The sequence below is a fragment of the Rhipicephalus microplus genome, chromosome X (genome assembly GCF_043290135.1).
Source record: "Rhipicephalus microplus isolate Deutch F79 chromosome X, USDA_Rmic, whole genome shotgun sequence".
Lineage (NCBI taxonomy): Eukaryota > Metazoa > Arthropoda > Arachnida > Ixodida > Ixodidae > Rhipicephalus > Rhipicephalus microplus.
Genome location: NC_134710.1, coordinates 45327234 through 45351309, shown reverse-complemented (window position 1 = coordinate 45351309; position 24076 = coordinate 45327234). Strand labels below are relative to the sequence as shown.

The following is a 24076-nucleotide window of genomic DNA, read 5'->3' as shown; positions in this document are numbered from 1 at the left end:
CTTGGAGGCGGTAAGGTGTAGAACGCGAAGCGATGGGCATGTGGCCACCACCGCATCGTTTTAGCAAAGCGTTAGAAACACTTGCCCTTTTGAGCATCGCATTGCATTGTCAGCGCAGCGTGGTAAACGCTACGGTCTTCAGAAATAATTATGTATGCCTTCTTAGTAAAACGACACAAATACAAAATATTGACGTGTTGTTATAGTGCCTCAGATATGCGCGATAATTGCTTTTTAATTGAGAATCGCACAAGTATGAACGCTCAAAACTTGCTGAAACTTGAGGAATATTGATGGGTGCTGTGGATGGGGTTGGCCGTTTGGGGTATCGTTTAATGCCATTTGGAGTATTTATACGCGTCGGACAAACAGACAAATGTACAAGCAAACCAAAACCTATGCGTCAAAGTACCCCCAAAAAGAATATCGTCTTCGAAAATATCATGTGACAAACCCCCTGGTGCGCCTGCACGCGCCGTGATTCTGGTGCGCTCTAACGTTCCACGTACGAACGATACGCTTCGCTCGCACCGGTTCATGACAGTGGTAAGCAGTCACGGCGGTCATCACTTTTGTGGCCGATAGCGAAGCGTGTTTATCGCAGAGCTACCACCATCGTTTCGGGCCTGTCGATACAGCACGATCGAGCAAATGGTATGGTCGGCGAAACCCGTGGAGATCGCTCAGAGCCACTCACGAAATAATTAGTTCATTGATATGTGGGGTTTAACGTCCCAAAACCACCATATGATTGACAGATGCCGTAAAGGAGGGCTCCGGAAATTTAGATCATTTGGGGTTCTTTAACGTGCACCCAAATCTGAGCAATCGGGTCTACAACATTTACGCCTGCATCGGAAATGCAGCCGCCGCAGCCGGGATTCAAACCCGCACCCTGCGGGTCAGCAGCCGAGTACCTTAGCCACTAGACCACCGCGGCGGGGCTCGATTCGCATACTTAATGTACAGTCATGTACAAATAAAACGCGATAGAAAACTTGAAGCGCGATAGTGTACATTTGTACACACCATGACTGAAAGTTTAAAATATGAGACTTATACACTGGTGAAGAACGAACGCGTCCAATGCTTTCATGACTTAGTTGACAGAAGAGAACTAGTGGTGGGTCAAATAAAATAATTCTCTCTATACATTGCATTACTGGGAGGGAGGCAAGTGTCGCAGTTAAGTTTAATAAGAGGTACAACATGAAGGCAGTACAGGCCTACGCCCCTACATCGAGTCACAATGATCATTTAGTTGAACGCCTCTATGAAGATGTAAAGTTAGCCATCAATAAAGTAAAGCCACAGTGAACTATTCTGATGGGTGATTTGAATGCCAAAGTAGCCAAGGAAGAGGCCGGGGACCATGCAGTAGAGGAATACGGCATCGGCTCTAAAAATACCAGAGGGGAGTTATTAGTAGAGTTCGTAGAACTTAATTTATGGATCTTGAAAACATTCTTCAGAAGAGAGGTAAGTGGACGTGGCGAAGTGCTAATGGCGAAACTAAAACTGAAATAGACTTAATTCTGTGTGCACGTCCAGGCATTGTACAGGATGTAGAAGCAGTTGGCAAGATCCGATGCAGTGACCATAGAATGGTGAGATCTCGTATTCACCTAGATTTGAAAAAGCAAGGCATAAACTGATACGCAAGAAGGCTAGTGGTTAGAGGGAAAGTACAAGAATTCAGTTTCGCTTCAGAATAGATTCGAGGCTCTAAACGAGGTAACCGACGTTAGCGTTGATACAGTGAACAATAAACTTACTAGTATCATAAAAGAGTGCACAACGGAAGTCGGGGGAACAGTCACTAGGCAAGACATTGGCAAGCTATTTCAGGTTAATCTAACTAGTATCATTAAGAAGTGTGCGATAGAAGTCAGGGTATAGACTTATTAGACAGGACACTAGAAAGCTATCCCAGAAGGTGAAAAGCCTCATTAAAAGACATCTTACTGTAAAGACCTCAGATGCAACAAACAAAATAGAACTGGCGGGGCTTCAGAAGTTAATCAATAAGCGTAAGGTAGCTGACATAAGAAAATATAACACACAGAGATTTAAGCACGTTGTAAGGAGCGAGAGAAGCCTCAAAGCTTGGAAGGCGAAACTGAACATAGGCAAAAATCAGTTGTATTCATTAAGGGACGAGAAAGGCCACGTCACAACTGTGGGTATACAACAGTTGATGTAGCGGAGGAGTTCTACAGAGATATGTACAGCATGCTGAACAACGAAGATAATAATGTAAAAAGCAGTAATACCCAGAGGAATCGGGCATCCCACCAGTAAACGACAGGGGAAGTAAAGAAAGCCCTATAGCGTGAATGCAGAGAGGCAAAGCCGCTGGTGAGTATAAGGTAACATCAGACCTCTTGAAAGATGGTAGAGAGATTGTGTTAGAAAAACTGGCTCCCCTGTATACGAAGTGTCTCTTGACGGTGAGGGCACCAGACGGGGAAGGTACCAATAATTATAGGCCAATCAGCTTACTGTCTGTTGTGTACAAGAGATTGAAAAATAATTAGCTAATATTTACATTGTTATTCACACTGCCAATGAGAGGATAGATAAATGAGCAGAATACAACCAACCCTTTAATATAGCCTTCATAGATTACGAGAATGCATTTGATTCGTTCGATATATCAGCACTCATGCATCATGCAGACAGTGCAGACTCAGGGCATCGACGAAGTCTATATTAACATACTGGAAAAAACTACAGCCGATTCACAGCCACCATAGTGCTTCATAAAAAAAGTGACAGAGTTTCAGTAAATAAGCATATAAAACAGGAAGACATGATCTCCCCAATGCAATTCACCGCGTGTTTACATAATGTGCTTAGGGCCGGCCCTTGATCGGGAAGAGTTAGAGATAAGAGTTAATAAAGAGTACCTTAGTAACGTGCGATTCGCTGAGGACATTGCTTTTATGAGTAACTCAGGGGACGAATTAAGCTCGTGATTACTGAACTGGACACGAAAAGTAGAAGATTGGGCCTGAAAATTAATATGCACAAAATTAATGTGCAACACTTTCTGCAGAGAACAGTGCCTTGTGATAGGTGGCGAGACTCTGGAAGTTGTAGAGGAATATGTCTACTTAGAACAAGTTATAACCGCGGAGCCTAACCATGAGTGGAATAACTAGAAGAATAAGAAAGGTGTGGAACACGTTCGGCAAGCATTCTTAATTCATGAGTGGTATATAGTGTGCGGAAGGTGTGTAAGAGCGTCATCTTACCGGCATTCGCCTATAGCGGTGGTCTTTAAAGGTAATTGACTAGATTTCAAGAGATTGCTCATGGGTGAGAGGTACATAGAAAATTGAATGGGCAGAGGGAATTAAGAATGTGTGCAAGTATAACGTGGCGGCAGAAAGCGCAGTAGCGGCTTGATTTGGCACAACGTGAGAGAGGCCTTTGCCCGCTAGTGGGCGCATATAATTAGGCTAATGATTATTAAAATGATGAAAATCATGATGTCGCTTTCATCGTTAATAACCTGCTAACATGTTTTGTATAGCGATTAGAGCATTGTCGTATGCAGTTGCACGGTTGAGCGCTTTCACACTGACCATAAGTTACACAAAATATTCGCCTATTTTTATTTCCTTCTAGGAACTGGAGAAAGACGACATCAAACCCAATGATCTCGAGGCGATCCACGATGAGTACAGCAAGGTGAGTCATCGGGTTTTGTTCCATCTGCCTTATGTCGTAAGTGATCACTATTTTCACAGATTACCCGCTACACTGAAGAAAAAAAATCGCCGTATGGCTCTCAAGCTAAGCGAGGTATGGCTATCGTACACTAAAACATCGTTTCAATGAACTTGAAGGAGGAGTCTATCTTACTGCTATTTAGTGCTTCTCTCGAACGACTGTACGCCCACACTATACCGCCGGAAAAAAGCGAAATCTCGCTTTATGTGGTGTCCTTGAACCAACCAGATGACTGCTTTCCATAATGAAACTGTCAACCCTCATCCGTCTTCACCATCGTCGTACGGTTTCACGAGTGGCGACGCAACGAGTCTTATGCTGTGCCCGTACAACGCTCGTCATCGCACGCTAGCGAATGATCGTAAACAACGAACAAAAGGCTGCATTCCAGTGACACCCATGAGACGACAGAAAGACGTAACGCGCTCATATTTGCTGATGGATCTGCCAGTGAGAGTTCGTACGTACACCTCTGCCTTTCACGTATACCTAAGAACAACGAGAGTAGAAATTTCCATTTATCGCACTAGACGTCATCCATAACTTGGCGGAAATAATTAAGTTTCTGTAGACAACGTAACGTGAAAGCAATGGCGTCGTGATTAATGAATGAGTTATAGATGCTCACTCATAGACAGCTATGGAGTTATTTGTACAGTATTGCTCTTACGCCGAACCCTTCCGCTGTCAAATACAGTGCTTTCTGTGTGTTGTAACTCGCCGATAAACAATGTCCTCAAGTATTTTACCATTTTGGTGTGCCTTCTGCGCACTCACAATTTTGCCAGTGACACTTAGCGGCTGGTGTGCCGCTTGTCAGTGACGAGACAATTTGTGCGTTTAGAACATTTCACATATCTTCGGGCGGGGAATTTGAAACAAAGCTGAAGAATCAGTCATTTAAAATAACTTACAGATTTTTTGGCAAATGCCACGCAAAGCCTAATTTTTCACAACAAAGCAAGAAACAATGGCGTTGCGAAAGTGCAATATACCCGCTTTCAGATTGCAGCTGTTCTTCATATTTAGCCAGTCTAGCTGATTTGGAGTTGGTCATTTCATGCTTGCATCTACGCTCAATTAGGGGCAGCAATTCTCCTAATAGCTGGGTTGTTGAAGTCGAGAGTCGATGCTTTAGTGTCCACAAAAACCCAAAACCACTGCTGCGTAGGTAGCATAAAAATTCGCCAAGCTCTACTACTGAGTATTCCAAGAGTGAATCAATTGTCAAACAAAAACTCTATTCGGTGAAGTGAAGCATGTGAAACATGTTAGAGAGATGGGGGGAGGGGGAGGTGAAGAAAGATATTGAAAGATGAATCGAAGAGAGGGAGAGAAAGGAGCGCAGAAAAAGATAGGGGAAAACATAGAAAGAAAAAGAAAGAAAGAAAATGAAAAAGAAAAAACCAGAGCAACAATAAAAAATAGAGAAGTAAATAAAACAGAGAAAGGGAGAAAAAGAAACAGACAGCGAGAAACTGAAGAGAGAAAAAAATATAGAAAATAGAGGAAAGAAAAAAAGAAGGAAAGAAATAAAAGGCAACCGGTACTTAATACTTATAAAAGAAATAGGGAGAAGAGAAAGCGAAGAAATAGTAAAAAAAAGGCAGTTGTTAATTTTATCAGGCTTAATACGAGATGTGCAAATCTGGTACATTTGATTTTTGTTATCTGAGGTAAAGTGCAAGACGGGACAAAGAAGAGAACACAAAACGCATACAGAGCGCTAACTTTCAACAATTCGTTTCAACAATTCATTGTTAAAAGTCAGCGCTGTGTATGTGTTGTGTTGTCTTCTCTGTCCCGTCCTGGATGTGCTATACCTTAGATGCTATGAATAACCAACAAGCCCGCCGTGAAGCCTCAGTTTATTTTTGCATGGTACATTATTACTTCAAACGACCTTTCAGCAACGCTAGAATCAAACGTGGGCATGTACGCAACCACGACGCGGACTCTCTGCCAAAGCGCCACGAAAATCCTATGAGAAACAAAGTCTCTGGCAAGTGAAGACGTTGCACACAATAGCTGCCTGGATGTGATGATGCACATTAAAATGTTTAAAGACGCATTGCGGCATTCTTACGACAGCGCGGCTACGCCGGAGCCAATTAGGTCGTAACAAAGACATGGCAGTTGAGTATGAAATAGAGCCTCGTGCGTGCGCATGTTCAGCTGAATAGATAGTTAATGTTCACCGTTAGCGTGATAGTGGAGGTTAAGGGAATGGCGTTACCATGCAGCAAATATTCGTTGTGGACAGCGTCTTATAGTTTAGCGGTATAGCGTTTACGTTGTTTACGTGCCCCAGCTGGAATTGTGGTGCCACCTATCGGAGGGTTGAGAAGTAAGAACAGTGAAAAGGAAAAGAAAAGGAGAATGTTTGCCTGTGTCACCACGCGAAGCATTGTTACAAGTTCATTTAGAAATAATAAAAGCAAATATTAACCACGCACCAAACGTGAAAACGTTTATGTTGCTGATTTGTTTACATCGATCTTGTAGTTAGGCCTAGACATGGTTAAAATGGGAAGCGATCCCAAAAACTACACCAACTTATTCGTATTACTCGGACGTCGAAGCTAACTGAAGGCAAGTGAAGCCGCTTTAAACAGTCGTTTGCCGATTGATCAATATTTGAGGTTTAACATCCCAAAACAACCATATGATTATAAGAGACGCCGTAGTGGAGGTTTCCGGAAATTTCGACCACCTGGTGTTCTTTAACGTGCGCCAAAATCTGAGCACACGGGCCTACAACATTTCCGCCTCCATCGGAAATAGTCGTTTGCCGAGAACAAAGTGAATCTTTCAACAAATACGCCAAAATCACTTTGAAGTGGGCGCCCGAGAGTGCCGCCATGTTTTACGTACACTACGTACACCTACGCTAACACGGTAACGTTAAATCTGAAAAATAGTGCGCGTACGGTAAGCGGTAACACGGGTAACATACGTATCTGTGCATGCGCACTTCGATTCCGCTATCATGGTACGTTCGGTATCCCGCTAAGCCCGGTATACTCTGTCTAATATTACGCCTTTGCAACGCAAGTCACACGATCTGTGGACGAAGGCGTCACATGTCACGGCAGCACCAGAGCTCGGGAAAAGGGCGGAAGCTGAGTGCTGCGTTGGCGAAGTGCGGTGCAAGGCAGCGTGCGTACGTGGCACCAACTCAGCAGCGGGGCTTATTCGGCGAGTCGCCGCACATCCGACGCTACCTGCTGGTTCAAACGAATTACAAGTAGCCTTGCACACTGCCTTATTTTGGCGCGTAATGTCTAGTGAATTACGACTGAACAGGATCCACATTTACAACAACTTGTGGCGCTAAAAATGTTCGTTACAGAATATTGAAGACAACTACGACGCGGGAAATAATATTGCTAAAGTAAACCTACCATATATCCGTGCGCACAATGGTTGAAGAGGGGAAGGGTGGCCTCCACTCCAAGTCACATAAAAAGAGAGGGGGGGGCGAAGTCAGCCACATACATTGACATAATAGGGAGAGGGTGCTGTCACGACCCCCTCCCCCCCCACACACACCACTGGAGGAACCCTACTCACGCCTAGGTGACCGACAAACGGAGAAACGCACTTACGAGAGAGAAGTTTGGATAATTAGAACCCACATTGGCTGCAGTCGTTTAAAAAAAACACACACTTTTTTTGTGTTATAGTGTTTAAAGAGAACTTTAAGTAGATTTAGGTGGTGAATGTGGCCCATTTTCCAGAAAGTAACTTAGCTGCCGTTGGTTGCAATATAAACGCTACACACCCTTCCTTTTGCGTTGTCGTGCTCCGGTGTTTCTAGTTTCATTCAAGGGTGCTGTAAAATAGCTTTTAACAGTGGAGCTGTTTAAGCTAACGGTTAAACGGTTAGTGCGTGCAGAGAGAACAGAGAACTACTATCATCGTTCACCAGCACGCCCTGTCTTCGTCCTTCAGTTGCCTTCACCTTGGCTCCCAGAACTCGTGCGGCTACTTTTACAGTGCGTAATGCAACAACTCTTACGACTGGGACAACGAGTACAAAGAGAAACAATGAGAAAAGGGCAGAGATAGAAAGAGAGAAATAGACAGAAGAGAACAAAGCCATAAAAGCAAGAGATTGAAGCGAACGCAAAAATAGATGAAAAAAGGGACAGCAAGACATGGAAAGCGAAAGAAAGGGAGTAACGCAAAATGCCTCCATTTTCATTCATTCATCTATTCATTCATTCATTCCAACGTTAAGAGTACAACGGCCAAAGTGTGCGTGTCAAAGAATGAAGTAGAACACACAACGCTCTCACGGAAAGCTTTTCTCTCATGTATGTATTTTGCATTCGCAGGTTGCCTTCGCTAATATGTCTAGCATTGGCATAGCCAGGCGGGGGGGGGGGGGGGGTAATTTTCGCATTTCACCCCGAAATTCTAAAAGTTATCGTGTACATATAAGATGAAAAACACAACGCACGAACACACACACACACACACACACACACATATATATATATATATATATATATATATATATGTATATATATATATATATATATATATATATATATATATATATATATATATATATATATATATATATATATATATATATATATATATATATATATAGAATTATTCCAGTCTGATGTCCCAGTCACTCTTAGCGAGTAAACTACAAAAGCCACAAAACGTCGAAATCGGAAAAAGCCGAGCAGAAGAAACAGAGACAGAGAGCAGAGACGTGGCTCAATTTCTACTGCTCGGCTTTTTTCGATTTTGACGTTTTGTGGCTTTTGTAGTTGACTAAGTATGTACCAACTTGCCCAACAAGCAACTCTTCTAACTCTTAGCAAGTGCTGTACTGTTCTGAGTAAGATCCTTATTGCACACTTTTATTACAACATTGCAACTGTATTTTAACACTTTACAAGCGCCAATTTTTTGTCAATGGGCTCTATCATCATTGATGCAGTTGGTGTCGAAAGGCTGGTTGTAAACTTGAAAGTGTCATCATCGGCTGATCCAGATTGCATTTCACCAGAAATATTTTAAATGTGCTCAAGTCTAGTCTTCTTTGATTGTAAAAACTTTTTGAACAGTCTTTGCAGACGTCCACACTGCCTTGTGACTGGAAGGTCTCAATAACTACCGTTCCATATCATTAACATCCATTCCAGTAAAAATCTTAGAACGTGTCATATACTCGCACCTCATTGAATTCATTGGATCTCATTCCTTCCTTAGCATATATCAGCTTGGCTTCCGTAAAGCAATTTCATGCGAAACACAGTTGTGTTTTTTACTAATGACTTGTATATTAAGGCACATCTTGAATTTGATACTGACTGCATATTTCGCTAAAGCATTTGGCTCCATTTCACACAAACCACTCATTTTCTATCTTGCTCAACTTAACATCGACCACAGTGAATTTACATGAATTAAGGAATTTCTTTCTAACCGCAGCCAGTACATAACGGCTAACCATTTTTGTTCACCAAATTCTGCAGTAACATCTGGTGTACCACAAGGCTCCATTTTAGGGCCACTGCTTTTCTTAATTTACATTATTGGCCTTTTTTCTTGTGTTTCGTCTTTGACCGTATGACTCTTCGCAGACGACTGCGTCTTCTACCAGAAAATAACCAGTCACATTGATCATCTTAACCTTTGACCTGACCTAGATAGCATATTCGCACGGTTCGTGACACCTAATATATCTAAATACAAGAGCATGCAAGTTTCATGACGCACTACCACCCACTGCCCTCGTACTTATTTTAATCAATGGCATTTTGTTACTATCTGTTTAAAATTATAAATACCTTCGTGTTGACATATCTTCTAATTCTTCCTGGAATAAACACGTTGAATATGTGATTAACGACGCTAACCACATGCTTGGTTATCTGCGCCGTAACTTTTTCTCTGATGCATGTCGTCACTCAAGCTGACGCTGTATGGGACGTTGGTCAGATCAAAATTATAGTACGCATGCGCTACATGAGACCCAACTCGTGCCATTATCATTCAATCTCTCGAAGTCGCTCATAATTGAACAGTACGTATCATCTTATCGAACTATTCACATCATTACACATCCATGAAGAGTACCCTGAACTTGTCAGATCTTTCGTTGCGCCGCAAACTGTCTCGCCTCAACATTTTTCACAAATTTCTATGATTATAATCTATTGAAGGGTGCCCTCTTTCATCTATCTCGCTTCATATCACCAAGGACCGATCATCGCTTTAAAGTATAGGCCTAGCATTCTGTCGCACCAGACCTTGATGATATATTTGTGCCAAAGAGAAGCGCCACCTGTAACCACCTTCCCGCCTCCATCGCCTGTACAACGGACCAAAAAGACTTCAAGCTCACCGTACATGATGCCCTGTAATTTTTTCTTTCTTTTTGTTTCTTTTTTTAAAACTGCACTTACGATTGCTCACACCACTCATTTCTGTAGTGCGTTCGGGCCTTGAAAGTACATATCATAAATGAATAATTATTCAAATAAATGAATAAATAAATAAATAGTGGTTGAACGCTCCTTCCTTTCCTTCGCAAACATTTCTGGCTACACCTTTGGTGTCCGGCATGAGAATCGTTTCGCATTTTCTCTTGCTAAAACTTTCTAGCGCAATAACCATTCGTATCTATGACAGCATGCGTTTGAACAATAAAAAAAACTTAATGGGCATTATCGCTGACTGAAACCGTAAGTGACGGCGTGAAATGTTTGCGGTTCACGTCCTCTGCGAAAAAGCTGAATATATGCGCTGTCTGAGCTGGTAGCCATGTTCTCAAATTTCCAGTCGGCGCTGCAGTAGTACATGCGAACAAAATAGATGTTGTTTGGTTTCTGTAGTTACTGCCACAAGCCGAACTGCCACTCGAACTTTTAGATGTTTCTCGTCTCTCCCAAATCCTTTTTGCCACAATATCCGCCGGTTCTGTTACATCCTTCGCCACTTCATGTTGACCGCATTTCAGGAATCAGGAACAAAAACTAACGATCGTTGAAATGCGAGCTTCAATATCGTGTTTTCTATTAAATACATTCAGGGGTTTTATGTCAAAAGTAAGATAATATAAAGGCATGCCGCGTAGTTGAGGATTCCGGATCAATTTTAACCACCTGGAGTTCATTTACGCGCACCAAAATTAAAATACACGGGATTCTCTTGAATTGAACCTCGACAGAAATGCGACTGTCGTGGCCGGGAATTGAACCCGCTTTCTTGAGTTTACAGCTCGACACGTTATCTCCTCAGTTTTTATGTCCGATGAGCAGTGGTTTATGTCTGACAAGCTTTGGGACTTGCAGGACATGTTTTACTGCACATGGCAGAGATTTCGATTGTTGCTGCGCATTTTAAATAACCGACCATGATCTGAGCCGTTTATCTTCAGATCAGAAACGGTTGAAGTTTCTGATCTTAGCCTCCAGATCAGGAACTTGCACAGCAGGCCAAAAAAAAAAATTAAGGCAGCAGCTTCGTCCTAGTGGGGTCATACCTTAATGAAACGCGTAGCTAGGCAGTCTTCTTTGTTCCTCTCTGGCTCTTCTTTCCTTCTTCCTCTCTTTCTTTCTTGGTCACTTTTCCAGTTTTAGTAACTTTTCTTTCTCATTACTTCTACTTATTTCTTTTCTCTCTCTCTCTATTTCTTTCTTTCTCAATTGCTTCCTCTTTCAATATTCATACATCGTTTGCGTTGTCGTGTTTCCCTAGCCATGCATAATAGTGATGTCCGCGCTTAATCAACAAGAGGAAGAAAACTTCCCTTTGACGCGAGTACATGCTCAATATTTAACAGTCCACTATGCTATATATATATATATATATATATATATATATATATATATATATATATATATATATATATATATATATATATAATTTCGTCTGCGTTTGTATTTATTTATTTATTTATTATACCCTCAGGGTTTTCACATTACAGAGGGGAGGGGCACGTTACATGTAAAAATGGGAAACAACACTTGATAAATATATACAAGAACAAAATTTCAATAATTGGCAGAATAATACAGTATTACGTTATATATAAACTACGTCAACAAAGACAACGTAGCAGTAGCGATAATTCAGGTAGTACATGTTCAAGCACTAAGCAAAGAACAACAAACACTCTCAAAAACAACAAAAAAAGACAGAAAGGACATGACAAACATATACACATACACATACATCCATCCATATATACACATATATACACAACGCAGAAATCAATTGATTGATATGTCGGGTTTAACGTCCCAAAACCACCATATGATTATGGGAGACGCCGTAGTGGAGGGCTCCGGAAATTTCGACCACTTGGGGTTCTTTAACGTGCGCCCAAATCTGAGCACACGGGCCTACAACATTTCCGCCTCCATCGGAAATGCAGCCGCCGCAGCCGGGACTCGAACCCGCGACCTGCGGGTCAGCAGCCGCAGGTCTCAATATCACCATCAAGCGCTCCAAGAACAAGAAAACTGTTCAATATGCTGCAGCTGATTCTGGTGTATGCGGTTTTGCCTGCGTTACGTCAAGCGACGACAGCATACGCCAGCCCCCCGCCCCCCCTTCCAAAAGTGTTCCGCCCTTGAAAACAGGGGAAAAAAGCCCTCTAGCTCATGAGATCTGCGCGAATGCCTATTAGTTTGGCTCTTGTATTCCTACTGGATAAGGCGTTGTGACCTCCACTTGTTATCCATTTCAGAGGTACGTTGGCCGCTAAAGGTTTCTTGTATTGTCGTCTTATAGCGCTTCTACCTTGATCAGTCATTTTAACTATGAACCGAAACTTTAGACGAGGCACTCATAAGCTTTATTGAACGTAAACGAGAAGCGCAGGATGTCGTCTTGTTCCAAATCTGTGGGAAGGCTGCAGCCGCAAACCATGCCGCAATGAAGTGGAGTCTAATGATGCTGGTAGGTTTCTCGTACATGTGTTGCAAAGACTTTGCGAGGTTCGCAGGCACCTTGGAAAATTAAAAAAAAAGCTACATTAGTTCGGCCTTATCCCCCGCCCCCTTCCACATTGCATATACTTTTTACTTATGCTCTAGTTAGAGTAACTGTTTCGCGAGGAAAATAAGTTGGCTGTGGTAATAAACCAAGCTGTCTAGTTTACGGATATTGCTGATTACGAGAATGCGATTAAGCTGCTGCGCATTGCAGCAGGATTGCTTTCTAGATGTAATGAATAGTGGCAGATGGCGGGGCATCAACGAAAGCATTGCACAGCTCCCTCGCCCTAAGAGCATACTACCAGAGGGTATACTACCAGATACTCAGAAAAAAGTATTTACTTGTGAACAATTCTGTGCCATGAGCTCAGGAATCTTATAGATTCCGGGGCAAACGGTCATCAGGCCATCGCGAGCCTCCGCACGCAGTCTAGCAAGCAAACAGAATTAGCAAGTTAAGACATGTGCGTCCGTAACTCGCAAAACTGTCACTTTGTTCCTGTATTCTGTCGAAAGTCAGCCCACACCAGGTCTATAGCCGCAAGCTTTATTTACATCTAAGAACGAACCATCGTAAGGCCTTAACCGATCAGCGCTTTTCGAACAGTCTGTAAATCACGGCGAGACTTTAGCGTTCGGACTGCTTGGAACATTGTTAAAAAATATGGAATATTGAACATAGCTTGGTTCTGTGGTTCTTTCATTTCTCGTGTTCCGCATTCTGCTCTTTGACGCCCTAAGAGACCTCCACAGTGAGAGAAAAACGTAGTCCTCTTTACTCTGCTCTCACACGCAGTGTTCTTGAATGAAAGCCTTCGGAAATCGCCCCATCTGCGGACAGCATCGTGGCTAATTAAAGTTGAAATAAGGCGACACCAACTTCTGGCGTTGCAACTTGAGGCCACTGTTGCCAGGCGGCTCCTCGCTTTCCTTGGATTCCCCGCTCTCGCTGAGCGTCAACTTCAGCTCGGGCCGACAGGCCCACTCTTGCTAGTTTTAAACTGTGCACACTTTCGTCCACTGAACCGAAGCACCCTCCAGCAACCTTGCGAAAAGTGATCCGTCTCTTTCTAGCCCACTTTAAACCACGAGCCCCGGCGTAATACGCTCTTCCAAGGCCAGCGCTTGGTAATTTGCGAATCCCCATCCACCTAGCTGGGCACCCTCTCTGTCATTTCTTTTTTTTTTCTCTCCCGCCTCTGGCGCGCCTCGTACTTTGCTCGTGCAGCGGACGTGCTCGGGCAGGTAATGAATCTCGCCGGTAAGGGAGTCTCAGACGACCTCGTGTGCAGGCTGGAGGTCGCCCTGCAGAACGTCCAGGCTCCGAGTCTCACGTGCGATGGCACGCCATGTTGCTATACATAAGTCGGCGTGCCGCCTCCGCTGGTTTCCGAGATCGGATCAGGTGCGAAAGGTCCATCGAATCGCATCGCTGCGTTTTTGCCATCCATGCCTCGACTCTGTGCATAGCGCCGCCACGCACCTCTTGCGTGTCATGCGAGATAAAAAAAAAAGGCGAAGAAACAAGATTATTTTTTTTTTCTTTCTGGCCCCTCGGGGTGTTTACTTCGAACCCTGCTGCGTCGATCGCATGGGCGGGAGCGCAGCTGTAAAGCATGGGCGCTTAGCTTCAGACGTCAGCGCGACAATTCTCTCCGTAACAAGGCGGCCGCTGGGAGACGCCGCGATGTGCTGCCTCGGGTAGTCGTCGCCACAGGGACGTTCCTTCAGTCGATACCTATCAGTATGCAAATGTGAACCTCGGCCTCTTGGTTCGCCGCGTCTGAACATCACTCTCGTGTCTCAGCAGCTTCCTGTCAGCTATCTCCGTGGAAAAATACAAATGTTGTTTTGCGCGCGTTTCGCAATCAAGAGGAACGTTCTCGCTATACCCCAACAACCGATCACGTCACGTGAATGTGTGCGCATATTGAAAACTGAATGGCGCACACGTACTTTAGCGGAGCATGTCGGCTTTATGTTTCACACTTGAACTAATTATTTGTCGCCTGCTTGCGATTCCTAATAAAAACCGAGTTTCTTATTAGAGTTAAGCGAATATCAAACTGGTATACTTCGAAATGAATTTTAATAATGAAAGTCATGTGCTAATGAGAAAAATATATTTCGAATATTTCCGAATACGAACAATACAGTGAGTGGCTTTTGCGAGAAAAGAAAAGATAAGTGGAATAAAAAGTAAAGATAAAATAAAAAATAGGTGCAGCTTAGCAAATAATGTACTGTAAATGCGTGCATTGTATACATCGATGCTTTACGTTGCAACAATATTAAAGTACTTCTCTGCCTTCCGATAAAGTATCTCACTCTCTTACGTAGCAATAAGTTCTTCGTGCAAAGAGAAAACATTACTTCTTGGTGCACGAGAAAACATCAATAGCAATGAACAATGCAATAATTGGAGCGTGCTGCAGAAAATACCAGCAAAGAAGGGCAACAGTGTAGAAACAAAAAAAAAATGTCGAGAAACAGGACGGATCGAAACACTATGACGTAAAACTGCAAATAAAGAAGGGCAATATGGTAAATAAAATCGCATACGGCAATGTGCGAGGTAAGCTGAAAGACAAACAAGAACACTGTTTGTAGGTCGTGGGCGACTTTGTTAAATAAGTGAAGAGCTTCGAGGAAAAGCGACTGTGAGCAATAAAAAATCATCGTGATCAAAAAGAAAGAACTTTGAAGAGGAGGGGCTGTAGCATGCAAACGGTTGAGAGAGAAATAGGTCGAAAGAAAAAGGCAGGGAGGATAACCTGGTAGAGGAACCGATTTGCTACCCTGCACATGGGTGGGAAAATACAGATGGGAAAGAGGACAGATAGAGAGATATAGAAACGCACGCATACACACATATTCAGGACGTTCCGACCAGAGTCGTTCGGAGAAACCGGTTGAACAGTCTTCTTCTGTCACGTTAAGCCCTATCTATGGCACAGGATTCTTTCTGCCGAAGGAGTTTGGTCGTCCAGTTGATCGAGTGCATTGCAAATTTAAGTGACTGTCTCCGCAAGCAGTATTGCGGACGTTAGCACAGAATATGCTGAGTTGTTTCGTCACTGCCGCAGTGGTCACAAGCTGCAGTGTCGGCGATTCCTACACGGAACGCGTATGCATAGGTAAATGCGACATGGAACCTTACCCTGCACAGTAGTTTAGCGTAACCTCGCCAAAGTCCTGCAGGACATTGAAGACTGAGAGGTGGGTGAAGGAAGAATGTTGACAGAGGCAGGTGGGTATATATGGAACTAACGGTCTATGCTCTTTGGTTGTTTTGGCGTGGGTTAGAAAAAGTAATACATTAAGGCGTTCTGGGCAGGATAAGATACCGTGAATGAACTTGAAAAGAAATAGCACACCAGTATGATTTAGTCGGCAGTGAAGTGAGGGCAGTAAGAATAATTTATTTGTGTTCAAGCGAGACCCATAGGCAGTTCTGCCAAAGTGGTGGCTCTATATTCGTAGATATTTTTTTTGAACCCGTGTAGTCATTGTTGGATTGAGAAATGCCATTTTCACTGACATTTATAAATCCGTCAGCAACAATGCTGATTTTAATTATTGTTATGGCAAACAGGTAGCCCTCAAAAATTAAATTCTTTCATTCATCCTAGATCACGGACGCATATTGAAGTAGAGGAAGACGTAGTGCGGTGCAAAATTTGCGCACTGGTATATAAGAACTGAGTGATCTAAATAGTCTGCCAACGCAACCAACAGAATAAAGTCAGCGCACATCAGCGCTTTGTGTGAGGAGAGAAGTGCAAAGTTCTATCGGACATGTAACAGCGCTTACGTTGTATCCCAGTAACGTTGTCTTTTCAAGTGTATGGTTTGTGAAGACGTTAAGGAAATTAAAATTAGATGTAAAATGGATAACCACGAGAAATTGTAATGGATACTTTTTTTCTTTACAAATACGATGGCTTTTTGTTAGTAATGCATTTTCGCTAATGTTACCCTCAAACACTGCTGACCACATTTTATGACCACTAATTTTCAGAAAGTTGTGCCCTCAGAAATGTTTGCGAAATTGGCGATGGTAACATTATATAAGACTTAAAAGGCGTGGCTACTCAAGTGTTACACACATATGTGTTTAGCGCGTGGCAGCGCTGGTTGCATAATGTGTTTGCTGCTATGCATTCGTGAGATCTATTCACCCCGTCGGTGCTTCGGGCAAGGACCGTGGGACGACCGAAATGTCAGCGTGCACTTTTCGCAGCCAGGAAAACGGAGCCGGCGCGACGCATGATTGACGCGGGTGGTTCCTGGGGCGCGGTTCTCCCAGCTCAGCGCCCTTCCCTCGCAAAAGAAAAAAAGGCGGCAACATTCGTCGATGGAGGCCGCACGCAGGCAGCTCGTGTGCAATGTGTCGCCAGGGCGCGAAGGCGATTCCACGTCCCGTAACGTGCGAGCCTGCTCGTTTGCGCTTCTAAGAAAGGACGGCAGCCTCGTTGTGTTAGACGCGGGAGGGGTCCCCGTGGATTTTCCTTGATTACGGCTGGACACGCCAAGGCACCCTCAGGTCTCGACCACGCGCAGCACATAAAGTCCACTTTCCGCTCTTCGTTTTCGCGGATGGCCGAGGCCTGGACCCCAATGGCCGCGCCTGGTCTGAGCACGTGGCGAACAAAAAGACACGGAGGACATCCCTTCTTTCCGGACGACCGCCCTATACTATTCGGTGGCGCACCACGAGTATAGCACGTTATGCCAGCCCACTATACGCCAACTCGGTCCGCAATATGGTGGCGCAGCCACGGCCCATCCTATCCTCCCCTGTGCCGGTGTTTGACTTTCCCCAAATCAGCGGGAGGAGCGGGTGAGTGATTCCCTCTTCCCCTTCTCGTTCCCATTCTTCCCAATGCCTCTTACAATGACAACATATAAGCGTGTTGCTTACACCACGGAGTGGCGCTATTGGCTGTTTCGAAGTCGCTAGGCTGCTGGTGCTTAATCTATTTCGGCCATTGAGACAACGGTATGGACGACGTAGATGTTCGTTTCTAATGCGAGAGAGCGCAATTGTATCGCGCCACCGCCCACTCCGTGATGACAAGGTCGCGCGGCACCACGCGGGAAATGAGTGACGCCGGACAAAAGAGCAAAGAAAGAGAGAGCGAAAAAAAAGAGAAAGAAAGCGTGCAAGTGCAGCGGGTCGGACTCGCATCGGAAGAGGCGCGCGCGAAACCGGCTGCGCGCGACCCTGACTTTCGGCATCTCGGCAGATCGAGTTGCCTTTTTTGGCGGTGCGTATAAACAACGCCCCGGTTTAGGGCGGGAGGCATCGCCGCCGCGGTGTTGACACATCCGTAGGCGACAAGGTTTGCAGATCGGGCTTGTCGGCCACTCGTCAGGATAAAGGAAAGCGCCACGGCATTAACCGGCGTAAGGGAGCGTCCGAGACAGCCCAGGAACGCCGATTGTTTACCAAGCGACCGCTGAGTGAAGAAGCCCACGCGGTGGTGACGATCGAGGCACGATTACACCTGCTGCTGCCGCTACGGCGAGCTCATGTTAATATCGCTTTGCTTCCGTCCCCTTAGAACGAAATGTATCGCAAGGGCACTCAGTGCGAAGTGGCAGCCGCCGTCCTGCGCTGTGAACTCGACCAAATTGCACATGAAGTGTTTTAAAGCTGTTCATTAGGTTCTCCACATGACAGGGGTGAATCACTACAGTTTTCACTGACATTTACCTATAGAGAATGAATCATTGCGACTTCTTTCTTAGCACACGGGGAGTCGTCTTGGCATAACACTACAACTGCGCAATCTACCTCGTATATAAGTCAAGGCAGACTTCTCCCAAGAGACTCATTCGCGTGGTGTTGAGCATGACGCTCATTACGCGTCCTTCCTTCGCTATACATCCAACCGGCGAGTTCCGCATTGCGCACTACACTCCGGGTACCACTGCAGTTCATCCCGTATTATCGCCAAATTATCCCGCTCGTTCCCCGGGATGAGTGTGAGAGGAGCGGTGCTTGCCAGACCGTCGGCAGTTGAGACCACTCCAGACGAACACGCTTCGCGCAGCGCCGTGTCGCCGCGAAATCCCCGCCGTGGAAATTGAAAAACCGCTGACGCGTGCGGCGCGATTAATGCGACAGAACGGCGTCCATCAGATGACCGAGTAATATAGGCTGACAAAGCGGAGCTCGACTGGTATGCGTCGTTTCACAGTTCTGTCCCCGGAAAGAATAGATAAAGGTGGCAATGCAGGAGGGTTAAATGAACCGACCGGTTAAAATTATCTCGTTGAAGTTGTTAAAGTTTGTCTGCACTTTAGCATGCTTCTTGACGGTGCTCTACGGCTCTAAACTTGCGAGAGGCAAATATAGTTCTTCTCTATATAACTGCGGTCAATTTTTTTCATACATGTAAAGATAATACTTTGTTCAACTATACGTTAGTGTTCTTGTGTTTGAGGTGTCTGGTGGTTTGGTTTTCAATCATTCCAATAGACAAGAAAACATCCTATCTGAAACATATGTGTAAGGGGAGATGCTCTATCGCTTAACGAATTTCGCTAAACTGCTCACTATGTTGAAATACACACAATAACTGTTGATTCAGTTCTACAGACGACCTTTACTCAAAACTAGATGGATGTCCCGCTTGATGCCTACCTTCTGTGCTCCGTAAATTCTCACTCGACTCGGAGCATACAAGGCAGAGTCGTTAAAATGAACTCGCTAGAATGAAGTTCGACAGGATAGGTGCAGCTTTTCTGCATGGACAGTAATAATTGTGAAAAACGCTGTAGCACAAGTGTTTTAGCGCACTCAAGCTCAACCACTGAGTGTCTTGCCACGCTTTGCTCGGCAGTAGAAATTATTTCACCATGAATATAAGTATACACGCTAACGACAGCACGAAACTGCGCCCACCTCGTGTAGCTTTCTTGTTTATGGTGTTTTTTGCGTTGCTTTTTCGTACATATGCAATATACCAACTCTCCCAGCTCTCAGTTCTAAAGAATACAAGTTCGTGGTATCGCATTCGCAAGGGGCCATTTCGTGCAGCAGCCATTTTATATGGAAATTACTCTGTGAAAATGTTAAACGATTAGACCACTGACAAACCAGAGTGGTTTATATAGCTCACGAGAGGGTCGTAGTAAGGGGATACAGATTATTTTCGGCTAGTTGCTTTATGGCTCACAATGTCAGTTGCGAACCACAACCGATCTATAACAAGCCTTATACACTTGGAACAAATTTTGAGTTCACCAGTTTCACGCTATACGTTGCCCGAATTTTCCATGAAATGCATCGGTTGTTGCGCTAACTTCAGAGCTTCAGTGCACCCCTTGTTTGCCAGAGCTATTATAAAAACTGGGGCTAGTTTTCTCGTGAGTTTCTATTCTGGGTGTGCCTAAAAAACATTTGGCTCCCAATGGAATATTGCTACATACCCACCCAATTTAAAGCTCAGTTTCGTCGCAATGGCCAAGCGATGAATGCGATAGCAAGAAATTAGAATGTGACACGAAGAACGGCAAGCAAGTCGATACTTTCAGCGCACCGCTCAAGCGCAAAGGACGCATGAAAAGAACGCACACTGGACGATCCCGAACTAACAATGGTCACAGCTCAATGGCACGCTGCTCAAACACAAGGAAGGACGTTCGAAAAGAAGTCAGAGGTATACACCCAGGACGATCACGAACAAACGAATATCTCAGTTGTTACTTCGTGATTGAGCAGCGTGCTACAACCCAACGCTCTTACATAACGTTTTTTTTTTCTTTTTAGAAAAGTGCAGTTCTTGGAGTGACCCCTCTGTGTCTTTCTGTGACGTTCAATGCTTTCTTTATCCGACGCTAAACATTTCGAGTATATAGGTACAGAAAGGGGGCACCTCTTAGTGCGCGTCTGAAGAGTAGTTTTCAAAGTGAGGCAAGATCTACAGGAGCGTTGCTTTAAAGCGCTCTCTTCGAGCAATCTCGCAGATGCGTTCCGCCGACGGTAAATGGCGTATATAAATAGCTTGCCGTTAGCATTACGAAAAGCGGATGGGTCGTGGCTTAGTTGTTTACGCCGTGCACTGTGGAGCAAAATATTGCATGTTCAAATTCCGGTGGTGCGCTCCAAAATTTCTTCTGATTTATTTTTACAGCGAAAACAGTTATGAGATCACAACAAGGTTCAAGTGGGCGCAGTAGTTGTCCGGTGTCCGCAACCACTATCGCACGAAATAAGAAAAAAAAAACTCAGCAAATTAAAAAGACGCCAAGGACACAATGGGATTTGAACCCGGGTACCCTGCATGCCAGCCAAGCATTCTACTAGTGAGTTTTTAAGATCTCACCTAACATTCAAAATAGACAGCCAGTTTAATGTCCCTACGGCTTGTCTACTCGCTTTAATACAAAATCATAAGAGGACCAACATGGCACCTCACAAATGATGTTGTACAAGTGCAATGCCCCACCTCCTTGACAATCGATCTGGCGTACATCAAGAAAGGAGCTCTGTCGTGGGAAGAAAACATTTTTTTGGGGGAAATCGTTAAAATATCTTTTGCTGCTAAGTACTACACCATGGAAAAAGAATTGTCAACCTAGGTGCTATTTTTATATTGGTCTTAAAACTGCTTCCGAGTGAAAACCATATATTCTAAAGTAATATTGGATTGTTACGATTCTTACACATGCGTCCTCACATGCATTCAAGCATCCAAATTGTATCCCTCATTTTTATGCCAGCTGGAGCTACGATACCATTGAAAAAAGAAGTTCATATAGTTGCGATTTATGGATCAACTATAACTTCGCTACGTAGTCGCCTGTCACCGGCAGCATGCGTGACCTCTCATTGTGAACTTCCAAAGTAGCGATCGAATTAGAACAGCGAAACGATGCGCCGCTCGTCTTGAACAAAGTCGAAGTGCGAAAAAAATAATGTGGCGTAGGTGGCGTTTAAATCAAGGATAAGTGCTGATGAGAAGTAAAGCGAAATATTTTAGCCAAAAACTGGAGACGTTTGTGTGGCTATTCGGCCGACATGCTAATTCATGTGCTGGGGGATGAACGATCCCACAAAATGCACTCAAATCAATCATACAAAAACAAAAACAAAATCACAGCAAGTCCACGGAGTGAATGATGACGAGTGGGGTGAAGCATCCATCCGTCTGTCAGTCTGTGGATATGCTGAGCTTGAAGCGCCGGAGGAATGGACTGCCATAAACCATAAAGAGGTTCGACCCCCCCCCCCCCCCCCAGAAAAACTTATGCGTTTATTTCACGGCCAGGTTCCCTTAAAGGGACATTGAAACAGTTTAAAAAAAGGAAATTATGGTGCAATGATACGTGATTTCGTGCGGCTAACTCATAAATCAAGTCGCAGATTTTCATAAACCAACGCATATAACTTTATTTCGCCAAAAACAACCAGCAAATGCCGCGGCCGCCATCACGTGTCTCACCGCCGCTGTGATTGGGCGAAGCTCCATGACGTCACTGTCAGGAAGGTAAGGACAGCTGACTGCGATCGCCGGCAGTTAATGCCGTAATTATTTGTCAAAATCATTGATTGAGAAGTGGGGTTTAACGTCCCGAAACCACCATATGATTATGAAAGACGCCGTAATGGAGGGCTCCGGAAATTTCGACCACCCGGGGTTCTTTAACGTGTGCCCAAATCTGAGCACATGGGCCTACAACCTTTCCGGCTCCATCGGAAATGTAGCCGCCGCAGCCGGGATTCGATTCTGCGACCTTCGGGTCAGCAGCTGAGTACCTTAGACACTAGACCACCGCGGCGGGGGTTGAAATCGGATGTAGTTGCTGTAAGTATAGCGACCTGTGAAAGTCGGACCGAGTTCGCCGTATACATCCGTACATGTTCGAGCCGGTCGCCACTTTAAGGGCGACGGCTGAAGCGGCACAGAAAAGCGAGTACCAACCACTCACCTTCACCCGCGTCAGAAACAGACTGGTAGATATAAGTAGCATGTCAGTGCTTAATTTCACTGTAGTAAACTGTCACAAATCATACGCTTATCAGTGGATATAAAATTCGATAAGTAACAGAAGCACCGGCAAGCACTTTTGGCCGCGTATTGGCATGATCCGCGCCAGGTGCGGGCTGCGTCCAGAAACATCACCTGTTCGTGGATTTCACAGCTCAGAGTCCAGCGTTGTTAAAGCAGTCAGTATTGTACTTCGCAGCGGGCAAGTCGCATGCGATGAGTCACTATGCTACCGCGATAAAAAAGAACCAGAGAGTACCGCTCTTGCAGCAGTGGTGATATGTGCTCTGAACTGCGCTGAAAATTGCGCAAGAATAGTTCGGTTCATATATTGCAGTTCTGTTTTTTATATTATCATCGCCTTTTCAAAACTCTGCTAATTACTACAGTGATGATGTGTTGAAATACAAACGGTATATTAGCTGCGCTAGAAGCATGTGGCTGTCGTGTAGAATAGCTGATTTAGATTATGCATGCTGATAACTTTGTACACGTGTTTTCCCCATACGTGCTTATGCACGCACTGCATGCAAATGGGAAAAGAGGAGGAGTGCTGCTGCGGCCTCGAATATCGGCAGATGCGCGACCGCCACAGCGCAATTCATCTCGTAGGTTTGAAGGATTTTCTTTTAGCTGCAGCGGCCCATATTGCAGCCATATATCTGATCCCGAGGAAACTTGTGAAACGCGACCTCATCGTGACCGTAAACGCTGCGGCAGTCATATGCCGCGCAGTTACTCAGCACCGCGAGTCCACTTCAACCTTGCACCAGCACAAGTAGTGAATGTCGGATGGCGAAAATTTCTAATCAGAAGAAAAGGACGGTGCAGTGGCAAGAAATTCCTACGAACTGGCAGTAAACTAAACAGAGCTCAGGCCATTACGCTAAGGCAATTACAAACAAGAACCTATCCGAACCTGCTGTTAATTACCAGGATTTATCCTGAGTTCTGTGTTCCTACAACATGCGATAAACGCCACGACACCATAGATCTTGCTCATATGCTCTGGCATTGCTCCGCGTTACGCAGCGACAAGGAAAATACTGAAGAACGATTGGACGCAGCTTTGCGCAGTTCTACATTAGAGAGACGATTATGGGCAGTTCAACGGGCCCGCGAAGTGGCTGAAAGGCTAGGTCTTTCGTTGCCAACGTGGAAGTGGCCCGCTTCGGGCTAGGACACTAGCACGACCTATTGGACGTTGATAAAATTTTTTTCATTCATTCATGGCAGAACTGATGCCTCACCAGGCAGCTCGAAGCAGAAACAAGGCACAACCGCGAACTAAACAAGCTGAGGTTTGACCCGCAGGTCGCAGGATCGAATCCCGCCTGCGGAGGTTGCATTTCCGATGGAGGCGGA

The 24076-nt window shown here is 44.6% G+C and overlaps 1 protein-coding gene across 2 annotated transcripts in view; it reads left to right on the top strand.

The window, feature by feature from the left end:
• Positions 1-24076, top strand: part of LOC119175883 (uncharacterized) — a 766025-nt gene that overhangs the window by 581607 nt on the left and 160342 nt on the right. For both annotated transcript variants that reach the window (XM_075876430.1, XM_075876431.1), the window contains one exon: positions 3634-3696. In XM_075876430.1, the coding sequence (XP_075732545.1) occupies positions 3634-3696 (63 nt within the window). The remainder of the gene's footprint in view (positions 1-3633; positions 3697-24076) is intronic.